Genomic DNA, 27,655 nt, shown 5'->3' on the forward strand with positions numbered 1-27,655 from the left:
GGTGGAAATGAAATTCTGATGCGAAACAGACGTGAAATGTCATGAAACAGTCAGGACCATTTCTAAGGTGGAATGACAGGTACCGTTCAAACTGGTGTGTGTGTGTGAGAGAGAGAGAGAGAGACAGCACAAGCAGGCTGCATGCTGCTGCAAGGCTCAGAAGGTTCTTTAGGACAATGGGCACGTCCGAGAGGAAAATGCCAGGTTGCAAAGGGCTCCTTTAAACTTCAACGTGGCTATTTGGAAATTCACCAGACAATCAGGATTTACTGGGGCTGACATGGGGCTGACTCCCCTTCTGTCCTATTCTTGTCTATGGATCTAATTATACAACTTGAATGAGCAGAGCCAAGGGTGAAGGTGCTGGGGTGTGGCCGCACCCTCTGGTTTGAAGTGGTTTCCATCCTATCCAGGGTTTACAGTTTGGGTCAGTGGCTCTCAGCACCCCCACTATAAAAATGGTTCCCATGCCACTGAGCAGAGCTGCCTTCCTCATCCTCAGTTTATAGCTGTTGGAGGCCTTTGCCCTGTGGTCTCGGCTCTCTGGGCGTGTTTATTTAACTGCTTAGTGTGGTTTTCAGAGAGACACAGAGACTCTATCAAATGAATGTTCCACCGGGACCCCGGTTTACTCTCCAGATGGCTCCTCTCTCATAAGCTGCCCCCGGTGTAACATTTTTCTGAGCTGTGACTTTTCTTGCCCCTCCCTCCTTTCCTGTCTGCTGATTTCTGACACTGGGACTCCTCCCTGAAGGGCTGCGATTGACAGCTGCAGCGAATGCCCTGCTGCCTGCAAGCCCGTCAGGCAGGAGTGGAGGAACAAAAGCGGATTACTCCCCCTTTCTCCCTGTGTGAGCTTTTGTGCTTTTCCCCAGCAGCCTCAGAAGGGCTGATCTCTCCACCTCTCCTCAATGCCTCCTGCAGCCCTGTGAGGGAGGCACAGTTGTAGCTTCACTGGCCCTAGCTGTGGTCCAGGTAAGTACTTGCCTTGCGGATGAGGGACCCCTTCTTTCTGAACAAAAGGGATCTCTGACAGTCAGCCACTTGGGCACCTGCCATGCGGGCTGTGCAGGGAGGGGATGGCAGCAGTGACAACTGGCAGAGACCAGTGGCCTCTTTGCCCTGTGATTCATGCACATTAAGTAAAGGGGGTGGACCGGGAAGCGAGAGGTTTGGCTTGACACCCAGGGGTTCTCTTTGTGCTAGCTGTCAGGAGCCCCGCTGAGCCAGGTTAATGTGGAGGGTTGTGCACTCTCACCACTAGCGTGGCACTTGGAGATCAGGGCTGGGAGGGGGCAAGGATTGTCCGATCCTCAGCCACACGCCTGTGCTGTTCGTTGTACAGTGTGATGCCATGCTATACAAAGTCCTGGTGCTCGTGTGTGTCACAGCTCCAAGGCGCGCTCTGTGCAGGTGGCTTTCAGGGTTTTCTTTGTTTAACTCAGATGAATTACCTCAGTCGAAATCAATTTCATTTTCTTTGAGATGCATAACGAAAGGACTCTTAGTGACATTCCGGGGCTCGCTTATGCCTGCGTAACTCAACTGATGGTTCTGTTTTTTCGAGCTCTCAGCATCAAAGCATCTCACAGTCATTCATGGATTTTACCGCCACGATACCCTGTGAGGCAGGGAAGTGCCATTCTCCCAACTCTACAGAAACTGAGTGGTCCAAAGTCACCCGGGGTGCCAGAGATGGGAATTTAACTCAGGTCTCTCAAGTCCCAGTCCAGTCCCCTAAACACTAGATCATCCTTCCTCCCTATATGATACCCTACTGCTGATCTACACTGTTGTAAAAGAAAGTGAAATCAGGCCACTTTGTACCAGTGAGCACAGAATAGTCCAGTGATTATATAGGAAAGGGGAACAAAACTGTCAAGCTTTACAAGTTGAATGAGCAAAAGCTTCGTAAATGACAGGAGATTTTTTCCATGCTTCACTGACACCTGTACTGCAAAATCCATAAGAGAGGTTTCAGAAATGGCCTTGAAAATGAATCTAAAACCAAGGCATCTTTTCCCAAATGGTTAATTTTGTTTTTAAAAAATTGGTGAAAATTATTTTAATATGGGATTTTTTTTTTGCCAAATTATTTGGATTTTCAGTTAAGACTTTGTTCACTCATTTTTTTTTCTGTTTTTTCCCCTGGTTGCCAATTTTGATTGCTCAGCTTCTGTCCACAATGGAATTATCCAAAATAATTAAATCCATAAATTCTAAAACACTAAATTATGAACGCTCCGATTTTTTAAAAATGAGTCTACCCCAAGTTCAGCAGGCATCTTTTGTTGGGGAAAAAAAAAGATCTGATGATTAAAAGTCACACACAACCATTTTCCTTAATTTTGTTTCCCATCATAGATTTTTAAAATCAGAAGGGTCCAATATGGTCATTGGGTCTGACTTCCTATATGACACAGGCCATAGAACTTAACCAACAACTTGTGGTTGAAGGAAGCTATCTTTTAGAAAGGCACCGTGTGTGTGTTTTGTAATAATATAATCTCCAAGTGATGGAGAATTTAGGCAGTTCTGCCTTGGGCCATTTCTGGTCCCAAAGAAGTGAGACTTGAGGCAGATCTGAATTCAGATTAAATTGAGTAAATGCTGGATTAAAGACCTGAACCATAATTTAGAAACTGACTATAGTTATTTATTTAGATCACTGCCCTCCCCTCCCCTTAGGCATCATCTGCACTTAACTTCCTACAGCGGCAGAGCTGCACGGCTGTAGCATGTCAAGTGTCGACACTGCCTATGCCAACTGGAGGAATTCTCCTGTTGGTTTAGGTCATCCATCTCCCAAAGAGGTGGTAGCTAGGTTGATAGAAGAATTCTTCCATCAACCTAGTGCTGTCTTCATGGGGACTTAAGTCAGCTGAACTACACCGCTCAGGGTGTGGATTTTACATACCCCTGAGTGGTGTAGTTATCCCAAGCTAACTTTCTGGTAGAGACCAGGTCTTAAGCCATAGTTTTCATCATTGTTAGTTTCAACAGTACAATATAATAGTGTGAGAGCTCTTTAGCCCCGTTATCATCCCCTGGGCAACAAACTAATACAACTAGCAAGGAAGGCAGTTTAGTGGTTAGAGCGCGGGACTGTTGCTCCGGAAACCTGGGTTCTATTTCCTGCTCTGCCACATTGGCCTGATGGGTGACCTTGGGAAAGTCGCCTCCTTTCTCTGTGCCTCAGTTTTCCCTTCTGTGAAATGGGGATAATACCAATCTCCTCTGTAAAGGACTTTGAGATCTACAGATGAGAGCTAAATAATAATAGCATGGTGCATCTGGTCACATCTTCCTGTAGTAGCTGGTTCCAGCACAGCAAAGAGCTGCTGATGGAGTTACTGCTTAAGCTCAAGTGCTTTTTGGTGCTGAGGTCCCAGGTTTGAGCCCTGTGGGGTCCGTGTGCTGGTGGGTGTGATCTGGTATAAAGCCACGTAGCAAAGCTAGGCCTGAGCTACACAGTTAACCCCTGTGGGAAGGTTTGGGCCTGGGGGATTGCTTCTGGCCCATCTCTTAGGCCACATGCTGACAGTCGTCCTTCCAGCTAGTCGAGCCCTGATTTCAAATGTGGGTGTCTGAATAGGGCATTGAATTCCCATCTTGGACATTTGTATCAGTAATTAGGTGCCCAAATGGCCTTTGAAGTGCAGAGCAGAGCATCCAGCCAAGGGATTTGAGTGCCCTGTTACGGTCCCTATGTTTGGAAACCGGACCTGCAGCACCAAAGAGCCCAATTTAAGGGGCCCTGGGTGGGAAGGGTGGATAGAGCTATTGGAGGATAAAGTGGTTTCTGAATCGCCTCGTCAGGGCCAGGTGCTTGGCATTAGCAAATAGTCTGTGGGCTCACGAGAGGGCAAGAAGTTTGGGTTATTCCTAATGCGAGCCAGAACAATGGGAAACCAGAGAGCAGAGCTGCAATTAGCGCTGCTCAGGCTGCGGCTTACTCTTGCCCTGTCAGAAAAGAAGCCATCAAAGGCAATGGGAGGCTAATGAAACATGCAAGAAGAGGATGACAAAAGAGAACAAGCCCTGACTTTGCGCACCCCGGTTACTTCCCTTTAAGAGGAAAGGGGGCATTAAACATGATCTCCATCTTTATTGCTCTTACCTGTAAGCCTCTTGCCGTTTGGGTAGGAAGATCTCTCTTAACTGTGGAAGAGTGGGCCTTCTCGGTCCCCTTGCACTGCTGCCTGCAGATACACCAGTTGAGGACCAGTCCTGTGATGTGGGTGCAGTTGCATTGACTTCAGTGGGGGTACACTGATTTACACCAGTTGAGGATCTGGTCCCACTGGTGTCTTTCACCAATGCCATCTCCGGTCTAGCTTTCCCAGGGGCTTTGTGCCGACAGGTACGTCTGCATTTATGGAAAGAAGAATAAAGGATCGATGGAGGGAAAATGGGAGCTGCCTGGAAAATGGACGATTGTGGGTGGGGGTCACGGTGTTCTGCGTGTGTGTGAGATGGACAGAAGAGAAGCTGGGCGTGGCTGGTCAGCTCCCCATCAAAAATGAGTCTAGGGATCTCAATCCATTTCCTCGTGGTATCCCCAAAACCCTACCACCATTGGTACCTCTGTGGCTAATCTCAGCAGACAGGCCAAGAGAAGTGACCATGGAAATGGGATTTCAGGAGGGATGTTGGAAGACATTGAATCTGGTCCGTGGTTCCAGATGTATATGTCTTAGAAATTACTGGGAAGGATTTTTTTTTTTTTAAATCTCCCTCTGTAATCCTAGTAGCTCCTCTTTGCTGCATAATGAGCCAAGTTCATCCCCTGGTGTATCTCCGCTGAAGGCATGCGGTCATGCCGTGAGCCTAAGCCCTTCTGTATTCCCACCCTACACGCTACTGCCAGAATCTTTCTACAGAATGGGCCTTGTGAGGTGTCCTGTGAACGCTAATAACTCAGTGGTTATGAATATCATTGTAAAACACCTATGTTACCGTTGTGTGAGGTCATGAATTCTCTGTGTATGATGCTACTAAAACATGTTTAAGGCCAGACACCCTTGCTTAGGGAAAAGTGATAAATGGGTGTGTCTTAGACCAAGGAATGTGGGTTACCTCCATTTAAATATTGGCAGTAAACAAAGCCATTGAGCTAAACCAGTGGGGGGGGGCAGAGAGGGTATCCTGTTCTGAACTCAAGAGCCAGAGAATTTAACATGACCCCTGCACCCCAGAGAGACACAGGAGACTGCAGTGCTTCAGTGAAGGTGCTACCTACGCCAACAGGAGGAGTTCTCCTGCCAACGTGGATAATCCACCTCCCCCAGGTGTGGTAGCTAGGTTGACAGGAGAATTCTCCTGTTGACCTAGCACTGCCTACATCGGGGATTAGGTCATCTTACCTCCATTGCTCAGGGGTGTGGATTTTTCACACCCTTGAGCCAACGTAGCTGTACTGACCTCATTCATTGCCTGGTGTAGACTGGGCCAAAAACATCCCTTTGGAGATATCAGGACAGAGATACTCCATCTTTTACTTCACCTGGGAAAACAAAGAAACCAATCCATTTGATCTCTGTGATGAGTCCTGACAAGTAAAAGCCTGGCAAGGAGACTGTGAGTGAGAGAAATCATCTTGAATAAAGACTGTATTATGTAAGATTAAATTTGGCTTTTAGATGCATGTTTTCACTTCTATTTGCTTTTAACCATCTCTACCTTTTGCTCTTTAACTTGGCATCACTTAATCCACGGTTAATGAACTTGTTTTGTTTTCATTATAAATCATCAGTACAGTGTGCACGTCTAGAAAGCTGGCAGGTTGGAGTGGCTGCCTGTCTTTGTAAAGGCAGTGAACTGAACCCTTTCTCTGGGAGGATCTGGCGAGAGGGGCTGGATTTTGGGGAGAATTCAGGGCTGGAAGGGTACCCAGGTTGGGAACCCACGTTGGGAAAGCCAGCATAAGACTTGTGGGCTGCTAGCCAACTGTTGGGGCCAGAGCTCTGGACCAAAGCTGCAGAGCCACAAGACACCCAGGGTTATCAGGCAGCCAGTGACCGAACCCCCTTACTGGCCTGTATGAACCCCAGGGGTGTTGTGAGGATAAATACACTAAAGATTGTGAGGTGCTCAGGTACTGTGATATGGGGCCATATAAGCACCATGAATAGACAGTAATTTTCCTTTCAATTATCTACATGTTTATAGCTGGGGGTTACAAAATTATTCCTTGTTTGTACCTGTGACTGGGTGGACCAAGAGAGGCCCTCTTCTGGAGACCCTGTGGTCCTACCAAACCCCACCCATGGAAAGGAGCAGTGAAGGTGGGTCCTCTGGGTCTTCCTAGAGAGACCTTATGGAAGCAGCCAATCAGAGCCCAGCAGGTTCAGATAAAAGGAGCTGCAGGACCTAAGTTGGTCAGTTCCTGGCTAGAGCAAGAGGAATAAGGAAAGGGACTCTGCTCTCACCAAAGGAGCTCAACAAGCTGGATCTGGGGGGAGAGGACCTGAGAACTGTGACCCTAAAGTAATGGGTGAAAGTCAGGGGGCTAGGTGGGAAAAGGCCCAGGGAAAAGCAGTAGCAAACTGGAGGCAACAGTACGTGGCTGGGTTGGGACCCGGAGTAGTGTGTGGCCTGGATTCCCCAGTGTGGCCCCTGGGGAAGTGACCTGGGCTCCCGGAATGGAACAAGGCTTGCTTAGAAGTCTGAGTGAAAGGTGGAATTTAAAGGGCCCAGAAATGCGGCTCAAGACCCTGGTGAGCGCAGGTAGCTTGCTGGACTTTTGCTACCCAGAAGGGGTTCATCCATTTTGGCTGCATGACTTGGCTGGAGGGCTGAGGCACTGAAGACCCGCCTAATGAGGTTGACAACGTAAAGGGGGCCCTTCCTCAACATGCTGTTAGCTTGGGATAGTTTTCAACATATTTCATTTAATCGAATCACAAGGTGTATATGTGACCTGGAGACGCCCTGGTGCCAACTGGCAGAGGACACATGGGTTGCGTAGGGTTTTATGTGGGTCCCCTGGGTCACACGTATGCACAGTAATTCGTCAAAGCGTGGCATATGATGTCTCTGAGCCAGTAGCCCTCTGGGTGTCCTAATCATTGCAAAATGTACGTACGGATAGTATTGAAGGAGTTATGTATCTATACTGGAAATTCTGTTAAGGTCCTGGGATTAAAGCAGGCCACCAGGACGTGACATTCCTCAGGAATGTTTCTTTGAGGCAGGAGGTAAGACCACCTAGCTCTGTGTCTGGCCGCTTGTGTATTGTTTATTGTATGCCTCGCGCTGGAGGCCTATTTACATACTGAACCAGTTGTTGAGTACGAAATCTACAAGAAGAAACTGTCAGCAGGGCAGTGTCCTGTTTATGAACCAAAACAAAGTCTTGTTCTGATTTCATAGATACTAAGGTCAGAAGGGACCATTATGATCATCTCGTCCAACCTCCTGCACAACGCAGGCCACAGAATCTCACCCACCCATTCTTGCGAAAAACCTCTTACCGATGTCTGAGCTATTGAAGTCCTCAAATCGTGGTTTAAAGACTTCAAGGAGCAGAGAATCCTCCAGCAAGTGACCCATGCCCCATGCTACAGAGGAAGGCGAAAAACCTCCAGGGCCTCTTCCAATCTGCCCTGGAGGAAAATTCCTTCCCGACCCCAAATATGGTGATCAGCTAAACCCTGAGCATATGGGCAAGACTCACAAGCCAGATCACCCAGGAAAGAATTTTCTGTAGTAACTCAGATCCCACCCCATCTAATTTCCCATCACAGGCCATTGGGCCTATTTACCATGAATATTTAATGATCAATTAATTACTAAAATCATGTTATCCCATCTTACCATCTCCTCCATAAACTTATTGAGTTTAATCTTAAAGCCAGATAGGTCTTTTGCCCCCTGATTCCCTTGGAAGGCTATTCCAAAAGTTCATTCTTCTGATGGTTAGAAACCTTCGTCTAATTTCAAGTTTAAACTTCCCAATGACCAGTTAATATCCATTTGTTCTTGTGTCCACATTGGTAATGAGCTTAAATAATTCCTCTCCCTCTCCAGTATTTATCCCTCTGATATATTTATAGAGAGCAATCATATCTCCCCTCAACTTTCTTTTAGTTAGGCTAAACAAGCCAAGCTCCTTGAGTCTCCTTTCATAAGACAGGTTTTCCATTCCTCAGATCATCCTAGTAGCCCTTCTCTGTACCTGTTCCAGTTTGAATTCATCCTTCTTAAACATGGGAGACCAGAACTGCGCACCCAGGTGAGGTCTCACCAGTGCCTTGTATAACGGTACTTAACACCTCCTTATCTCTACTGGAAATACCTCGCCTGATGCATCCCAAGACCGCATTAGCTTTTTTCATGGCCACATCACATTGGCGGCTCATAGTCATCCTGTGATCAACCAATACTCCAAGGTCCTTCTCCTCCTCCATTACTTCTAATTGATGCGCCCCCAGCTTATAACTAAAATTCTTGTTATTAATCCCTAAATGCATGACCTTACACTTCTCACTATTAAATTTCATCCTATTACTATTACTCCAGTTCACAAGGTCATCCAAATCTTCCTGTATGATATGCCAGTCCTTCTCTAAATTGACAATACCTCCCAGCTTTGTTTCATCCGCAAACTTTATTAGCACACTTCCACTTTTTGTACCGAGGTGAGCAATAATAAGATTGGTCCCAAAACCGATCCCAGAGGAACTCCACTGGTAACCTCCCTCCAGCCTGACAGTTCACCTTTCAGTAGGACCCGCTGTAGTCTCCCTGTTAACCAATTCCGTATCCACCTTTCAATTTTCATTTTGATCCCCATCTTTTCCAATTTAACTAATAATTCCCCATGTGGCACGGTATCAAACACCTTACTGAAATCTAGGTAAATTAGATCCACTACATTTCCTTTGTCTAAAAAATCTGATCTATTTAGAGGTTCCAGGAGACACCTTGGCTCCTCCATCAAGAAGGCAAATTGACAGCGTGTTTGTCTCATGAAGGAAGTGTCACAGCCAGCCTGGCTTTATATTGCTGCAAGGACTTTGGGTGAGCGTTGCCCTATCAGACACAAGAGTATCTTGTTGATTAAATCTAGGCTCCAGAATGTGTGATGATTTTATTTTACACGTAACCATTTGTTCTCAATACTTCCACTTGGGCAATCACCCCAATCTGTTCTTTGCTTCTGTTTGTTTTCACTATAAACAAGTGCTGTGAGTTGAGAGGAGCAGTGATCTCAGGTGGAACTGGTAAGCTGGGGTGTCTTGCTCCTGTGGGAGCAGCAACTCTGTGAACAATGTGAGTGTTGAGTGGACCCAGGGGCTGGATGCTCCAGGGAGATGCTCTGAGGGCTCCAGGGTTAGGGTGTGTCTGTCTCTAACTGGTGAGTGACAGTGGGTCCTGTGTAGGCCTAGAGAACAGTGCTTGGGTTGCCCATGGCTGGTGGAATCAGGGAACTGAACCAGAGCAGGCACAGACAGGATCTCTTCATGCATGTGCCATTGCCTTCTGTTGCATGCTCAGCTGATCTCTGAGCTACAGGTCAGAGATTTCCTTTCCGCACAAGCATAGAGGTCTGTGGTTTGAGAGTAAGACAATCTGAATTTTGGCCATGGCTCATTAAAGGACTAAAGCACATGCGCACATCCTGGTGATTCGGTGGGAGTTAAGCATGTGCTTAAACCTAAGTATGTGGCTACGTGCTTTGCTGAATCAGGGCCTTAATTCCTGATGTTGCTGTGAAGTTCCTTATGACCATGTGTACAACCAGAAAGTCCCAGGGAACTGAAGGTTTGTTGCAATGTTAGGGTGAGTGCATGCAACAAAATCTTTTAACTTAAGAGCAATTTTAGCCAATACTTACGAGCTGATGTTAGTTGCCAGTAATTTGACAACTATTTCATTGTGTTCCTTGCTCTTTCCCCTCTGCCCCTGCCCTGAAATCAGGATGCATCAGATGATAAAAGAAGAATCCAGTTACAGAACAAGCAGCCTTGAAAATGCAACTCGAGAGCAGAGCAAAGAAAAGCTGCACATGAAACTCTGCAGTGGGTCCTGCCATGCTGAGCAAATCCTCCGGACTCTGAACTCCTACCGGCAGAGCGGCATCTTCACGGATGTTGTGCTCTTGATCGATGGGCAGGAGTTCCCCTGCCATCGGGCCACCTTGTCAGCCAACAGCACCTACTTCCGGGCCATGTTCGGTGGTAGCCTCAAGGAAGGTCACCAAGATATCATCAACATCCAGAAGATCTCTGCCTCCACCATGAGCCTCCTCCTGGACTATATGTATGGGGGAAACATAGTCATTCAGGAAGACAATGTTGAAGACATCTTAGAGCTATCTGACTTGCTTCAGATCTCCAAGCTCACGGATGCATGCGTCACCTTCCTTGAAGGCCAGCTTCACCCGTGCAACTGCTTGGGCATCCTGAAGTTTGCCGACTCATTCTCCATTGCCTCCCTGGCTGAGAAGAGCAAGAGGTTTATGCTAGAAGGCTTCGTGGAGGTGTCATGTCACGAGGAGTTCCTGGAGCTGAGCGTGAAGGAGCTGGTCAAGTATCTGTCAGATGAGCAGCTGGTAGTCCCCAAGGAGGAAGTGGTCTTCGAAGCGGTGATGCGGTGGGTACGGCATGATGTTGCCACCAGGAAAGGGGCTTTGAAGGATCTCCTCGAGCACGTGCGCCTCCCTCTGCTGGATCCCATGTACTTTCTGGAACAGGTTGAAATGGATGAGCTCATCCAGGACTCCAAGGAGTGCATCCCTTTACTGCACGAAGCACGGAAGTACTATATCCTTGGGAATGAAGTCAGCTCTCTGCGGTCAAGGCCTAGGAGGTAAAAACAGAAACTGTTTCCTAAAGCTGCATACCTGAGTCACGGATTCCTAGATACTAAGGTCAAAAGGGACCATTGTGATCATCTAGTCTGACCTCCTGTAGAACCCAGCCCAAAATATTTCACTATTAATTACATAGCAGGTGTGACCAGGGTCTCAGTGGGGGCCAGCTGAGGTCACTCAATTAGGGTGAACTGCAAAGAATGGGGCAGACAAACCCCAAAACTAGTGGATAATTCAATACTTAAATTCATCAAGCCAGCATAAAACAGCTTCTTTATTAGCACACTAATTATTCAGAAGTCAATAACACAGTTCCCTTAAAGTACCCAGCCTCAGGCCTCCATCCAGGTACCCAAGTCAAATATGATGAAGATTTCTGAAAATCTTATTTCATCACATAAAAAAAAGGTTTGACCAATCCCAAAGGATCAGACACATTACCTCCCCGGTTACTGAATATTCCACATTTTACCCAAATACACGCTCCCAGCCCATTCTTATTAACTAAACTAAAATTTATTAAAAAAAGAAAAGAGCAAGAATATGGTTAAAAGATCAATATACGTACAGACATGAGTTTAATTCTTGAGGTTCAGATACATAGCAGAGATGGTGAGCTTTGTCGTTGCAAAGAGTTCTTTTAGAAATAGTTCATAGTCCAATATCATATTCAGGGTGGACCAGTCAGCACTAGGATCCCAAGCTGGTGGTTTAAGCTTTCCCTGATGAAGCATCAAGCAGATCTGAGATGATCAGGATCCAAAGATCTTTTATACAATTTCAAGCCGCCTTTGACACGTTGCAGTCCCTTGGGGAACAATAGGTAATTAGGATGACTTTGAAGGAGGGTCCATCACCGGTACTTAGCTATACAAATTAACATAAGGCAATTTGCTTGTTCCTCCACCATTCACAGATTATTTGCTGTATATTTCAAAGTGAGGTGAACACAGTGATATCTGGTGTTTACAATTCATTTAAATGCTAGGATGTTCTTTTGATCCCTGAATTATCAGAATACAGCATAAACAGGGACTGTTGATTACATTGTCGACCATTACGCACATATATGTAAATACACAAACATTATGTCCCCACATGTCTTTAAGGGTTGAATATGAATCATGCATCACAGCAGGGAAAGATGATTCTCTTCCCAGCAGTAAAGGAACATAATGCAGCCCAATAGTCTTGGTTCTGAAAAGACTTGTGCATAAGTGTTAGCTAGTGGTAGTAGTTTATTTAAAAGTCCCTAAAATTCACATGAGCTACTTATGTGGTTCCTCATGCTAATGCCTTCCTAAATTGCCTTTGCTTAAATTGGAAAGGGCTCAAAAAAAAAAAAGAGCTACAAGAATGATTCGAAGTCTCGAAAACATGCCTTTGTAGTGAGACGCTAATGAAGCTCAGTCTGTTTAGTTTATCCAAGAGAAGGCAAACAGGTGACTTGGTCATGGTCTACAGGCACTTTGCTGCTAGATGGGGAAGAGATTTCTGAGAGTAGATGGCTCTTTAATCCATCAGAAAAAGGATGGATGAGACCAAATGGCTGGAAGCTGAAGTGAGAAAAATCTGAGTGGAAAAAACATGCACGATGTCAACGGTGAGGTTAAATTAACCATTGGCACAAGTTACCACAGGTTGTGGTGGATTCTCCATCACTTGAAGGCTTTAAAGCAAGACTAGATATTTTTTTAACACTAGGCTCTAGCTCAAACAAAAGTTGAAGGCTTAATGTAGAAGTTACGAGGTGAGGTTCTCTGGCCCATTTTATGCAGGAAGTTAGACTATATAATGGTCCCTTCTGATTCTAACAACTGTAACCCGTTGCCAGATACAACTCTTTACTCCTCCCTTGCTTCACCTGTACATCCCGAAAAGCTTTCCAAAGCAGGCTAATGTTGTTATCCCCACTTACCAGAGAAGACGACTTGAAGTTCACAATCTTGGAATGAGCTGGCCAAAATTTTTGGAATTTTGAAATTTCTATGAAAAAATTGGTCCAAAATTTTGAATTTTGGTGGGAAAAGGGGAACGCTTTTCCCCACCATTTTTTTTGCAAATTTTCCCTTCTTCTCCCCACCCCCCATTTTCCCACTAACTACAGAATGGATCAAAACAATCAGAAGTTAAATAAAACATAAGACAAAGTGTCCATCTTCTGCAATTCCCCCCTTTTGGTTTTCATTAGCTCTAGGCAGTGGGCAGGGTGCGTGCCGGAGCCACTGTTTATGGACAATCCTTTTGTGTTGTTTTGAGTGGCTTTTAATTTAAGGGATAGGCACCCAAAGCACATTGTGGGTGCAAGAAATGTGACTGGAGAATCCCCCGCTCGGTGCTCAGCGTGCTAGGCCACGCTGCTTCCCCAGAGCTGCAGCAACGTTATCAGCTCTTCTCTAAAGTTAGGAGCTATTGGAGGAATTGCTGTTTCATGCAGGGTGCCATCAGTCTGTGGAATTTACTGCCGCAAGTCACATGGATTTAAGTCCAATGGATTTGAAAAGGGGCAGGATCATTTCATGGCCAATGATAGCATTGTAATCATACATGCTGAGTGATGCGTAATCAAATCTCATGCCTGAGCGTATCAACTGCTTTCATAGAATCATAGGACTGGAAGGGACCTTGAGAGGTCATCTAGTCCAGTCCCCTGCACTCATGGCAGGCCTAAGTATTATCTAGATCCTCCCTGGCAGGTGTTTGTCCAACCTGCTCTTAAAAATCTCCAATGATGGAGATTCCACAAACTCCCGGGGAATTTATGCCAGTGTTTAGCCACCCTGACAGTTAGGAAGTTTTTCCTAATGTCCAACCTAAACTTCCCTTGCTGCAATTTAAGCCCATTGCTTCTTGTCCTATCCTCAGAGGTTAAGGAGAACAATTATTCTCCCATCTCCTTGTAACAACCTTTTATGTACTTGAAAACTGTTATCATGTCCCCTCTCAGTCTTCTCTTCTCAGGACTAAACAAATCTAATTGTTTCAATCTTCCCTCATAGGTCATGTTTTCTAGACCTTTAATAATTTTTGTTGCTCCTCTCTGGCCTTTCTCCAATTTGTCCACATCTTTCCTGAAATGTGACATTCTGAACTAGATGCAATACTCCATTTGAGGCCTAATCAGCACGGAGTAGAGCAGAAGAATTACTACTTGTGTTTTGCTTAAAACACTCCTGCTAATACAGCCCAGAATTTGATGTTTGCTTTTTTTGCAACAGTGTTACACTGTTGACTCATATCTGCAGTACTCAGTCATTTCCCTTTTTGTATGTGTGTAACTGATTTGTTCCTTCCTAAGTGGAGTACTTTGCATTTGTCCTTATTGAATTTCATCCTACTTACTTCAGACCATTTCTGCAGATCATTCTGAATTTTAATCCTATCATCCAAAGCATTTGCAACTTCTCCCAGCATGGTATTGTCCATAGGGGTCAGGAGGGAGTCCCGCTATCTGTTGCATTGCACAGCTTGACTGGGGGATTTAGTTTGTTCTGTTTTTCACTGAAGCAGCGAGTATGGGCCACTGATGGGCAAGGGTCTGGTCTGGAATGACAGACCTTGTGTTCAGTCTTGAGAGTTTGGACGGAATGCTGCCGCAGCGTGTTCTGACACTTGTCCACGGGAATCAGCCTGGAGGCAGGGAACTGAACTCTCAAGTCCTAAGCTAACACCCCAACCACCTTCCCCCCTCTCGTCTGGCAGTGAGTTTGCCATGGGCCAGCTGCCAAGAAAGCTCTGTTTCCCATGGTCACTGGTCTTGCTCTTGAGGCTGGCAGCTTTCTTGGTTGTGAGGAACATAACTGTCAGGAGAGAGAATGATCACAGAGTGGGGACTTCCGGTAGCTGGGCCGATCCTGTGGAGAGTTTCGGAGGTCACTTTTAACTTTGACTCTATTTAACAGAAGCTGGACAATGCCTTTGAACTGCACAAACCCATAATAAAGACAACTCCTTCCCCAAAGTGCTTACAATCTAAATAGCAAAGACGGACAAAGGATGGGAGGGGGAACTGAGTGACAGAGGGGTGAAGTGAGGTGCCCAGAAAGTCAGTTGCAGAGTTGGGAATAGAACCCAGATCTCCTGACTCTCAATCCAGTGCCATATCCACTAGATAACGCTGCCTATCCCAATGAGACTCCTCATGGTAATAGGTATCATAGTGCTTTCTACCAGACAGTATGGTAGGAGGCTAAAGCTTGGAGTATGATGACAGAACAGAAAGTTGGGACTGTCGCTTTAATATTTACCCATGTGTTTCTCATTCTAGGTTCATGGAATTAGCAGAGGTCATAGTAGTTGTAGGCGGCTGTGATAAGAAAGGCCTCTTGAAGCTCCCCTTCACTGATATGTACCACCCGAAGAGCAGGCAGTGGACAGCACTCTCTAGCGTGCCAGGGTACACCAAATCGGAGTTTGCAGCCTGCACCCTAAAGAATGACGTGTATATATCAGGTGAGAAACCCACCCAACAGCCCCGCAGCTACACCTCCAAGCATTTCGGAGAGAAACTGCCAATTCAGGCTCTGTGATGCTTTCCTCTCCAGCTGCAGAGTCACCCGGGTCTGTTTTACGTGTGCGTCTAGGATATGCAGTATGTGTGTTTCTGCTCTTGTCACGCTGTAGTGGTTAGCAGTGTTCCTTGTACTTATAGTTGGAAGTGTAAGCGGCCGAGAATTCATTCCCAATATATCTCCTTGGCTACAGATTCACAGATGTTAAGGCCAGAAGGACCTTTGTGATCATCTAGTCTGATGATCCTTTTAACACAGGCCACAGAACTTGCCCAAAATAATTCCTAGGGCAGAGCTTTTAGAAAAACACCCAATCCTGGTTTATAAATTGTCAGCGATGGAGAATCCAGCATGACCCTTGGTAAATTGTTCCAGTGCGATATCCACTGGATAACTTGCATCTTTTTTCCAGTCTGAATTTGTCTAGCTTTAGTTTCCAGCCATTGGACCATGTTATACTTTTCTCTGCTAGACTGTAGAGCCCATTATTAAATATTTGTTCCCCATGTAGATGCTTAGACTGTTGCCTCTTAATCTACTCTTTGTTAAGATAAACAGATTGAGCTCTTTGAGTTTCACTATAAGGCATTTTTTCTAATCCTTTAATCATTCTCATGGCTCTTCTATGAACCCTCTCCCATTTATCAACACCCTTCTTGAATTGTGGGCACCGGACCTGGACACAGGATTCCAGCAGTGGTCGCACCAGTGCCAAATACAGAGGTAAAATAACCCCTCTGCTCCTACTCGAGATTCCCCTGTTTATGCATCCCAAGATCACATTAGCTCTTCACCACCGTGTCATTGCTAATGCCGTGTTTGGCTCCCCACATCCAGCAACGTTATTCTTCCACACATCCATCGTTGCCATTCTGGCTGTAGCAACCTGAGAAGATCAGGGCAAACCTGCGCCTACCATGACACACAGACTTCTTTGACCACCCAAGAGCATGCTTGCGGTTGAGGCACCTGTTGTGGGCTTATTTGCCCTGCCCAGATTTCCCTGCAATGTCGATGTGGCATGAAGAATGGTCTGCAGCTGGCAACAGAAACCAGTCTGTTATAACTGACCTGACCCTGTGGGTACCTGACTTTGATTTACTACCATGCTCATGGGTCCTTCTGAACCGATTTTTGAATGGACCTGGGTCAACTTGCAAGCCAGCCTCCTCTCCTGAGGCCAACGAGAGGACCATGTGGCTGTGGTGTGGCCAAAGACCGACAACGTCTCCCATCTCTTGTGACAGCTTTTGGACCAGATTGGATGGTGGTCAGAGGGCTCTGCGCTCCGCTGAGGAGGCTGCCGCAAATTGGGTTGGCAAGGTCTGCCCCCGATAAGAAGAACGACCACAGTGTGTGTCACCCTGGGAGGTCACATTCCGCTGATTATCCACCGAACCCCCCAAATCTTTTTTGGAGTCGCTGCTTCTCAGGATAGTCCCCCATCCTGTAAGGATGGCTGACATTCTTTGAGACTTTTCTTTCTCCTCCTTCTCCACCTTCTGCCTCTACAAGCGAGATCCCTATGTCAAGCACTACATCAGTGCGTGGTGGTGGTATTTGTCATTTACACTAAGCTGTCTCAGAGCCCCCAGTTCTGAGGTGATGGTGGTGGCTCTCCCCTTGATGGTGTGGGGCCTCTCTGTCTTCCAGGAGGGCACATCAACAGCAGCGATGTTTGGGTGCTGAGCTCCCAGCTGAATGTCTGGATCAAAGTTGCCTGTCTGCACAAGGGCAGATGGAGGCACAAGATGGCGACCCTTCAGGGCAAGGTACGTACTTCATTCCCCTCAGTCTGCAGTTTAAAGTTATAGACTGTCGACCAAACCTATTACCTGAGGTTTCTGCATAGGTGCCAACTTCTGCTGGCGCCAGCGGGTGCTTGATCCCCTTTGCCCCCAGCCCTACCCCTGCCCTGCCCCCATTCCAACCCCTTCCCCGAAGTCTCTGCCCCCTCCCTGCCCCTATTCGACTCCCTCCTCAAATCTCTGCCCCAGCCCTGCCTCTTCCCTGCTGCATTCCCGCTCCTCTCCCTCCCTCCCCCCAAAACAGCTGTTTTGCGGCGGCATGCACTGGGAGGTAGGCAGAGGGAGTGGGGACGCGGCGCACTCAGGGGAGGAGGCGGAGGTGAGCCGGGGTGGGGGAGCTTGGCTGCCGGTGGGTGCAGAGCACCCACTAATTTTTCCCTGTGGGTGCTCCAGCCCCAGAGTGCCCATGAAGTCAGTGCCTATGGGCTTCGGCACTTATTCCTCCTCCCATGGTAACAGCAGATAATATAGGAACATGTGACAGATCCCATAGGATCAGGTCCCATTGGAAGAAGATCTAAAGGAATACAGGAGAGCTGGCAGCATAGGCACCGACTCCATGAATGCTCTGGGGCCGGAACACGCATGGGAAAAAGAAAGTAGGTGCTCAGCACCCACTGGTGGCCCTGCTGATCAGCTCCTCCCCTTCCCCCGAGCACCTCCCGCCTGCTGTGGATCAGCTGTTCAGCGGCATGCAGGAGGCGCCAGGGATGAGGGTGGGACAAGCTTGGGGGAGGGGGCGGAATGGGGCAGGAAAAGGCGGAGCAGGGGCGGGAAGAGGTGGGGTGGGGATTGAGACCCCCGGGGAAATGAGGAAGCTGGCGCCTGTGTCTGGCAGTTTTCAAGGAGACCATTTTAAAGGCGGGGAGGGGAAGACAGGAAGAATAAGATGATGACAATACGGCTCCAAGAGGAGCTCTTCAGTTACCACAGAGTCAACACAAAGTACAGTAGTAACATGGACAAATTGCTAAGGAGGAGTGCAAAAGAAAAGCATGAACATTTAGGGACAGAATCGGACAGGTGAAAGTACACTGAGAGTTTCACCTAGAAAGGGACATAAAAGGAAATAAGAAGTAGTTACTTAAAGCTTCAGTCTTCACTAATAAGGTTAATGGTGACCAGATACTCCACACAATTAATATTGACAACCGGGGGAAGGAACTCAAGCCAAATAGGAAAGAACAGTTTAACAAATATTTAGATAAATGAATGTATTCAAGTTGACAGGACCTGATGAAATTCATTCTCGGGTGATTCAGGAGCCAGCTAAAGCAATCGTGTAACCATTAGCAATTATCTTTGAGAATTCATGGAGGCCGGGTGAGGTCCCAGCGGATTGGAGAAGGACAAACATGGAAGGTATCTTTAAAAGGGGGAACAAAGAGGGACCAAAGGAATTATAGACGAGTCATCCTAACAGAGACACCTAGAAAGGCACAGGAACAAATTATTAAACAATCAATTTGTAAGCACCTAGAGGATAATAGGGTTATAAGAAATGGCCAGCATGGATTTCTCAAGAATAAATCATGCCAAACCAACCTAATTTCCTTCTTTGACAGGGTTAGTGGTCTAGCGGATAGGGGGGAAGCAGTAAAATATACGAATGGCCATACTGAGTCAGATCAATAGCCCATCCGTGGCCAATGCCAGGTGCCCCAGAGGGAATGAACAGAACAGGTAATCATCAAGTGATCGATCCCTTGTTGCCCATTCCCAGCTTCTGACAGTTGGAGGTTTAGGGACGCCTGGAACATGAGGTTGTCTCTCTGATCCTCTTGGCTAATAGCTGTTGATGGACCTGTCCTCCAGTAGATGTGATAGCTTGATTTTTGTAAGGCTTTTGACACAGTGCCACATGCTGGTTTCATAAACCAACTACAAAATGTGATTGAGATGAAATTACTATAAGGTGGGTGCACAACTGGTTGAAAGACTGTACTCAGAGTAGTTACTAATGGCTCACTGTCAAACTGAGAGGGGGTATCTACTGGGGTCCTGCAGGGCTCAGTCTTGGGTCCAGTACTAGTCAATATTTTCATGAATGACTTGGATAATGGAGTCGGGGAGAGTATGCTTACAGAGTTTGTAGGTGACACCAGGCCAGCAGGGGTCGCAAGCGCTTTGGAGGACAGGATTAGAATTTAAAATGACCTTGACAAACTGGAGAATTGGTCTGAAATCAACAAGATGAAATTCAATAAAGACGCATGTAAAGTACTTCACTTAAGAAGGACAAATCAAATGCACCACTACAAAGTGGGTGATAACTGGTTAGGTGGCGACAGAGCTGAAAAGGATCTGGGCATTATAGTGAATCGCAAAATAAATGAGTGAACAATGTGGTGCAGTTGGAAAAAAGGCTAATCTCATTCTGGGGTGTATTAACAGGAGTTTCGGATGTAAGACATGGGAAGTAATTATCCCACTCTACTTGGCACTGGTGAGGCCTCAGCTGGAGTGTCTAATTCTTGGTGCCACACTTTGGGAAAGATATGGATAAATTGGGGAGTTCAGAGGAGAACACCAAAAATGATAAAAAGTTTGGAAAACCTGTTCTATGAGGAAAGGTTGTTTTTTTTTAAAAAAAGGGCATGTTTAGTCTTGAGAAAGGAAGACCAAGGGGGGAACCTGATAAATCTTCAACCATGCTAAGGGCTGTTATAAATAGGATGGTGATCACTCCACTTCCGCTGATGGCAGGACAAGAAGTAAGGGGCTTAATCTGGAGCAAGGGAGATTTAGATTAGATATTAGGAAACTCTTTTCTAACTATGTGGGTAGTTAAACTCTGGATTAGGCTTCTAAGGGAGGCTGTGAAATCCACATCTTTGGAGGTGTTTAAGAACAGGTTGGACAAACACCTGTCAGGGATGGTCTAGGTTTACTTGGGTCTGCCTCAGTGCAAGGGGCTGGACTAGGCGACCTCTCAAGATCCCTTCCAGCCCTACATTTCTCTGATTCTATGTGATAGCAGTAGTCACTTCTGTCTCTGCTAGAATACAACTGGGCTGTACGAATCATTCACTCCTGGCTATTTTGATATAGGAGTAATTTTGCTTCGATTGAAGCCAATGACAAAAATCTCAGTGTTTGATCAGGCGCCTAGTGTTGCTGAAATGGCCTATTATAAAATCTAATACTTGTGACAATAAAATATATAATTGAAGGGTACAGAGCTTTGTGGTTAGAAAGCTGGACTCGATCTTTGTGTGAAAAACATGCAGTCCAGAGGTTTTAAAATGGGGCATCCTGTTGCTTACCTTGTGGAGTTCAAGGTGTGGGTTTCTTCTCTGTCTTGGTGCCCCTCAGTCGCACAGTAACAGGGCAGGTCACCTCCTGTGTGTCTCCTTGTGGCCAGAGATGATGCTGAAGCACCTTGCCTCAGTTTCCCCTCTTTTTCAGAGCTCCAGATATAAATTCTTCTCCAGCTCATCAATGCCCCTCCTGGGAGCTGGAGTTATTAAATTAACAAAAATTCCAAATCAAAGTGCTCAAAGCCCCATCCAGTCCTTGCTCCCAGTCTTCCCACTCAGGGGTGTCCCTTTGCCTTAAAGACTGAGGATTCTCTGCTGGAGCCTGCTTACACCCAGCAGCTGTTGTCCTCCGTTTTGATCTCCCTGAGCAACTCCCTCTCCAGGAAGCTTCTTGCTGCCCTTTATAGGGCAATCCCCTAATCCTTGCCCAAGTGTGCCTCAGAAGTAACTAGCATTGGGTGATCCCAGGCCTCTATGGGCAAGCTGCTCTGTTATACACACCTTCCTGTTAATAGTTCACTCTGCATTCTAACCGTTTGTCTCTTTTCCATGCCCCAAGGCAGCTTTTGCACATGCCCCTGTGGGATTGTTATGCCCAGTACCAGGTGTCAGATTCTATATCCCGGTGTCCCTCGCTCCCAGTATGATTTCTGCCGACTGACTCTGCTCCTTCCACGGCAGATCTACGCAGTGGGGGGGTTTGACGGCTTTTACCGCCTGGCCAGCGTGGAATGCTACGATACATTCTCCAACAGCTGGTCGGCCGTCACCCCTTTGCTGGAAGCGGTGAGCTCGGCGGCTGTGGTCCCCTGTCTGAACAAGCTCTACGTGATTGGGGGCGCTGTGGATGACAGCGCAAACACAAACAAGGTACCGTGGTGCCAGGGCACGGCGAGGATAAAGGGAACCCTCAGCAAGTTTACTTTGGTTGAGACGTCTTGTAAACAAGGAGCCCGAGGGTGTGATTCCTTTTTTTTCAGGTGCTTCCTCAATGCCCTCTTCTCCAGCTGTGATGTTGCCTGGGTAGTTTGCCTGACCTGTTTGTGGTTGTAGTAGGGGAGAGCTGTCTAGTGGTTAGAGCAGAGGACTGGATGTCAAGTCTCCTGGGTTTCATTCCTTGCCTATTGTGTGACCTTGGGCAAATCACTCACTTTTTGTTCATCAGTTTCCCTAGCTGTAACAAGGCAATAATATTGACTATGCCTACCTCATTATTATTAATATTGTTGTTTGGATTGCAGTAGTTTCTAGGACCCCTAGTCATGGACCAAGACCCCATTGTGCCAGGTGCTGTACAAATACTGAAATGACAGTCCCTGCCCCCTCCACCCCCCCCGAAACATTTACAATACAGGTTACGCCTTATGGGGGGCTATCTCACAAGCTGGCTCTTTAAGGGGAGTTGGAACCAGCCTCACCTGTGGCTGATGAGCTGTTTCCCAGCTGAGACTCATCCAGTCATTATCGAAGCCTGCAAGTGGCTAAGCTGGAAAGGAGAGCTTCAGAAGGGAAATGGGCTTCTGTGGCAGGCCCTGGATCTGGGGGGAGATGTGCAAGGGGAGAGATCTCTGGGCCCCTGTAGAAGACCCTGGGTCAGGGGGAAGACTAGTTTTATATGGGGATCTGAGGTTGAACTGTTGGATTGTGTCTGAAGAATAAACTGTGCCCTGAAGGATGCAGTTGCCTGTGGTGTTAGTCCTCTCGGGGCAGGGGCAGGCCAGGCTCGGGCTCAGGGACTGTTTAATTGCAGTGTAGATGTTTTGGCTCAGGCTGCAGCCCAGGCTGTAGGACTCTGTGAGGTTGGAGGGTCCCAGAGCTTGGGCTGTAGCCCAAGCCCCTGTACACTGCAATTAAACAGCCCAAGCCCTGCAACCCCGAGGCAGCTGGCACGGGCCAGCTGTGGGTGTCTAACTGCAGTATAGACCTACACTCAGTGGCAGACAGCAGCCTATGGGCATGTTCAGAGTGTTTCAGATGATCACACGGCTTATTCCTTGGGGATTATCCGACTGGGGAAGGCCTCCACGCACCAGATATGCTGCTACAGGACTCGCTAGTTAATAGTCATCATTATATTAATAAGAAATACTCAGCACTTTTTATCTTCAGTTCACTTCACAGACATGGAACACGCCCCTGCAGGAGGCAGGCATTATCCCCTTTTTACAGACTGGGGAATTGCGAGGCAGAGGCCTACGTTTTCAAACGTCCACTGGCTTTGGGTATTTTATTTTTCAGGGGGCCAACTTGACACTTACAGGCCTGATTTGTTTTCCAAAGGTGCTGAGGGCTCACAGCTCCCCTTGAATTCTTTTGGAGGTGCAGATGCTCTGTACTTCTGAAAATCGGGCCCCTTAAGGCATCTGGTTGGGCCCCCAAAAATTAGTGGATACTTCTGAAAAAGCTGAAGTCTAAGGGCCACATTTTTAAAGGTATGTAGGCACTTAAGTCCCATTGGTTTCATTGGGAGTTAGGCACCTCAGTACCTTTACAAATCTGGGCCTAAGTGACTTGCCTGAAGTCACACAGTGAATCAGTGTAAGAGCCAAGAACAGAAACCAGGTGTCCTGACTCCCAAGTCCTGTTGTCTGTTCACAGGACCATGCTCCTTCTCCCATTCATTCATTTTATGATAGATCCACAGCAATGTGTTGGCTCAAAGGGACTGTGCCATCGATGTGCGTTGGGTTCAAAGGCATAGGTGCTGATTCGGTGAGTGCTTCGGGGCTGAAGCATCCAGAGAAAAAAAATTGTGGCTTCTCAGCACCCACCAGCCACAGCTGTTTGGCAGCACCGCTGATCAGCTGATAGGCGGTGACACCAAACAGCTGTTTGGTGGCTCAGGGAGAGGTTTGGGGGAGGGCGGAGACCAGTGAGCGGGGGAATTTGGGAGGAGGCAGGAAGAGCAAGAGCAAGGGCAAGGCCTTGGGGGAAGGGGCAGAGTGGAGGCGGGAAAGGAGGAGCAAAGGAGGGGTCTTGGGGGGGAGGGAGTGGGGTGTCAGGGCAGAGCAGAGGTGGAGCACCCCTGGGAAAAGTAAAAATTGGTGCCTATGGTGTTAGGTTTTAGTTACTGGGATTTTGCCTGAGCAGGGACACCACGAGAGTCTGTGTTTCAATAGCTGATTTCCTGTTTCTCCTCCCAGGTCCAGTGCTATAATCCTGAGGAGAACAAATGGACATTCCTGTCTCCCACTCCCTTCTATCAGAGGTGCATTAATGCTGTCTCCTTGGACAACATGATTTACGTTGTGGGTGGACTCCTGAGTAAAATCTTCAGCTACAATCCCAGGAAAGACACCTGGAGAGAAGTGGCCACTCTCCCAGGACCTCTGGTAAGGAGAAATCTCTAGAGCAGGGATTGGTAACCTTTGGCATGCGGCCCATCAGGGAAATCCGCTGGCGGGCTGGGACGGTTTGTTTACTTTGCAGCATCTGCAGATTCGGCCGATCGCAGCTCCCACTGGCCGCGGTTCGCCGTTCCAGGCCAACGGGGGCTGCGGGAAGAGAGTGGCCCGGCCTGAGTGGCTTTCCCTGATGGGCGGCATGCCAAAGGTTGCCAATCCCTGCTCTAGAATATCCTCTGTGCACATTAGAATCTTTGCAGAAGTTTAAAGGCAAGGTGCTAAGAGCTCTGACCCTTATCCAGTAAAAGCACTTAAGTACATGCTTAAATCCCAGCATGTAAATAGTCACTGCTCCACCCCAACTCCAGCTGGCTGAAATTTTCTGGCAATGTATATTTTTTTAATGAAAAATGGCTTTTTCATCTAAAATGAAAATGGTAAACATTTTCTGATTTTCAAATGGCAGAAAGGGAAACTGAATTTTGTTTTTGGTATAACTGTAGGTTGCAGTAAAAAAAATTGGTTTTTGAAAAGACAAAAATTCAGATCTTTTTTTTCATTTAGGAAAAAAGAAAAACCTGAAAATTTTTCATTTAATTAAAAAAAAAAAAGGTCAGATTTCTTATTGTTGAAAATGCGGTAAGAAATTTAAAAAATATGTATTTCTATTTAAACAAACCAAAACCCTGTTGACTTTTTTCAATCAGCTCTACTCAGCAGCTTGCATGATTAAGCCTGAAGTGCAGTGAATTTCACGCGGAGGTGACGAACTGCCTTGTTGTGCCTCTTGTGAGCATCTGCTAGTTCTGAGAAGCACAGTATAGAACAGAAAAGATCACCTCACTCGGTTCAGGCAGGATCTCCCTTGTTTGTCTCTAGATGTCTATAAAAATCCACAAGCATCGCCCAGAAACAGCCCTTCTGACACCCAGGGGCTCACACCATCCAGGCCCCAGACCTCTTGTCTTCTGCTTACCGTTCTTTCCCTCCCTGCTAGATGCATGATCTCGCAGATACACAGGTCCAAGCGGAGTCAGTTGAGACTAGAGCATGATCCGCACTTCGTTCCTTGTTAAACCTCCCCTTTGAACCCTGTTGTACAAAGCTGGAAGAGGTACCCTCACCTCTCCATCCTTTCCTCCCCTCTGCCCGCAGGAGAGCTGTGGGGTGACGGTGTGTGGTGGGAAGATCTACATCCTGGGTGGCCGGGATGAGAATGGGGAAGGCACGGACAAAGCTTTCACCTTTGACCCAGCGACGGGGAACGTGGCTCAGCAACCCCCGCTGCAACGCTGCACCAGTTACCACGGCTGCGTTACCGTTCTCCAACGTGTGAGCAGATGACCCTGTCGCTTCCTTCCCCTCCCCAGGAAGAATCCCCCTGGAGAAGGCAGTTACCCTCAGTGCCAAAAAATGACCCTCTGTCCTGTTCATTATTGTTATGTGCCAGTCTGTGTGGAAGAGCAACGTCAGGTGACCAATGCAGGCAGGAAGGAAGGTGGGGGTCAGGGGAGTCACGACTGCAAATATTAAGTAATTGCTTTCATTGTTTTGGTGGAGATGAATGCTGCTTTGTAATGGGGGAGCAGGGATGTGGGCAGTACGTAACATACGGGGCAGGGAATACTGCACTAAGACGGTGCCCTCCAGTAGGTCTCAAGTAAAGCTCGTCAGCAATTTTCTGACAAAACATTTTATTTTCTTTTTTTTGGTCAGAACCGAAACCGTTGGCAAAATGGCATCTGATTCAACAGACTCTGAAAACTTTTGGTTTAAAAAAAGGAAAGTTCCAGTTGTTCAAGACTAAGTGAATTTTTGCTTGTAAATTTCAGTCAATTTACACCCACACCCACATACACGGAAAAAAGGTCGCATTCTGCACAAAACCCTTTGAAATTATAGAAACAGTTAAAATGATTTGAACTGATTTTATTTTATTATTATTATTTTTCAATTTGTGGACATTTTTCAGATTTTTTGCCTTTTTTTAATCCCAATTTGGGATGGGGGAAAACATTTCAAAATGTCAAAACTTCTCAAGTGTCTGAAAGGTATCTGATTCTATGTAATGACCTTTAATCAGCTCAGCCCTACCAGGTATCTGCTTAAGACAAGAAAGGTTTCACTATAGATTCCAGTTCCCCAGTTCATTACAACCTGAGGCCTTGATCCTGCAGAGATGTCTGTACATGCATCCCAGTGGGAAGGTTAAGATTCTGTCATGGGTATTTTTAGTAAAAGTCAGGGACAGGTCATGGACAATAAACAAAAATTCACGGAAGCCCGTGACCTATCCCTGATTTTTCCTAAAAACACTTGGACGAGAGGGGGGACAAACAGAGTGCTGCTGGGGCTTGCAGCTACTCAGCCTTACTGCATCTGTGGCAGGGGCTGACCCACAAGGGCTGATCCAACTCCGGCTGCTGCTCTGGCGGGCCAGGGACCGCTGCTTAGCTGTTCCGGCAGCCCCTGGGGCTGACCACCAGCCCACTGTTCCAGTTGCCCCGGAATCCATGACCTCCATGATGGAATTGTATCCTTACCCCTTGGTCAAGGTGTGTTATGTCTCCCTCTCTTCCCAATCTACAGAGGGTATGAGCACATTACAGTCCTGGCTAGCAAGCCTGGCTCTTAGCTCAAGCTGTAGAGATTTGTCCTTTTAGCTATGGAGGACTTTGGTTCCATTCCTTGAGCCAGCCAAGAGAGCAGCCATCATGCATGCAGAGTTTACACGCTGACATTCGGTCCCATTGACTTTGGGCATCTGGGCCTGACTTTAGACTAGATACCTCAGGCAGAATTCTCAGCTGGACCCCTGACAAAATCTTCTACTTAAAAAAAAAAAAAAAAAAGTGTAAATCTTTTGTTCCAGCTCTGGGTTGAGCCAACCTGTTGGACATGGTTGTTCTACCCTGGCGTCCCCTCCCCGCTCATGCCTTAGGTTGCCTGGTGCTGCGCTCCCCGCCATGGGAGGAGCGGTGTGAAGAACTGAAACACGGCACGTGGCGGAACACAGCTTGGCTTAGAGGTAGGTTGAGCTGGCAATTAGAAAAAAGGTCTTTTCACCTGTAAACTTAGGAGACTTGATGCACAGCTCCTTAGACACAATAATCACTGAGCCCCAGGATGCCTCTTCTTCAGAGAAGAACTACACTTTCAGGTCATGTCCTTAACCCACTGCTGGAATGGATGGTTTCTGATTGGCCCATCAAGGGGACAGCATTGTCCAATGAGGTTAGGACTTACAGTGGCTCCCAAACTGTGTGCTGGACCTCTGATTTGTGCCTCTTAGAAACTCCAAGGTACTTGGTGTCACATGACCTAAACCCACTTCCAGCATCCCCCTGATTGAGTTTGAAGGCCCCTATGTAAGGAGGCCATAAATGGACCACATAATTGTTCAGAGGTAGGTTCCCTTTAATAGTGACAGGCAACTGGATCACAGTTTTTCAGCTGTTTGTAATATTGGGCTGGAAATCTTGTGGGCATAGGATCTTTAGTGAGTTTCTCTAGCTTCTCACTCCAGAGCTAGAAGCTTGAAAACCTTCTTTTTTTTAACATTTCAGAACCTCAGAGACCATCTATGTATTGAAGGCTCAGGGGGTACTTATTGTTCCTGAACCATCTCTTCTGTCCCTACCCTTCAAATCCCCAAAAGCTCAGTGTCTTCAAATATTTTATCTCATCCCAAGTTACATTGTTTTTGAAGAGTCCTTAACCATTCCTGCCCCCTCACAATGATGATTAAAATCCTTCTGCAGACCTTTATTTGTTTTAATTTGACAAAGTTGATGTTTATTCCTTAGGCGCTGTGTGAGAAATATCTGACTTGCTCGAGTGCTAGGTAAATACTAAGTTATGTCAGTGCCCTTACAAGATTTACTGTGATACAATAAAATGGGCCCATAGGCTT

At 46.8% G+C, this 27,655-nt stretch overlaps 1 protein-coding gene across 2 annotated transcripts; it reads left to right on the forward strand.

Moving 5' to 3' along the window:
* The first annotated feature begins 814 nt into the window (after positions 1 to 814).
* KLHL35 (kelch like family member 35) lies at positions 815 to 27,655 on the forward strand. 2 transcript variants are annotated; one of them, XM_073334894.1, is made up of 7 exons: positions 815 to 975; positions 9,925 to 10,815; positions 15,087 to 15,271; positions 16,984 to 17,102; positions 21,080 to 21,268; positions 23,542 to 23,730; positions 24,898 to 27,655. In XM_073334894.1, the coding sequence occupies exons 2-7, from the start codon at positions 9,926 to 9,928 to the stop codon at positions 25,084 to 25,086; spliced, it is 1,761 nt and encodes a 586-aa protein (XP_073190995.1). In that variant the 5' UTR covers positions 815 to 975; position 9,925; the 3' UTR covers positions 25,087 to 27,655. The 2 variants fall into 2 exon arrangements, with proteins under 2 accessions (XP_073190995.1, XP_073191002.1); XM_073334901.1 differs by lacking the exon at positions 815 to 975 and adding an exon at positions 8,990 to 9,024.

This window comes from Lepidochelys kempii, chromosome 1 (assembly GCF_965140265.1).
Source record: "Lepidochelys kempii isolate rLepKem1 chromosome 1, rLepKem1.hap2, whole genome shotgun sequence".
Taxonomy (NCBI): Eukaryota; Metazoa; Chordata; order Testudines; family Cheloniidae; genus Lepidochelys; species Lepidochelys kempii.

What these genes read in the sequence shown, in the direction of transcription:
- KLHL35 (XM_073334894.1), top strand. Translation starts at nt 9,926, where the DNA reads ATGCATCAGATGATAAAAGAAGAATCCAGTTACAGAACAAGCAGCCTT. An exon ending in TGGCGACCCTTCAGGGCAAG is followed by an intron (nt 17,103 to 21,079) that starts GTACGTACTTCA and finishes CTTCCACGGCAG; the next exon opens with ATCTACGCAGTGGGGGGGTT. An exon ending in CCACTCTCCCAGGACCTCTG is followed by an intron (nt 23,731 to 24,897) that starts GTAAGGAGAAAT and finishes CTCTGCCCGCAG; the next exon opens with GAGAGCTGTGGGGTGACGGT.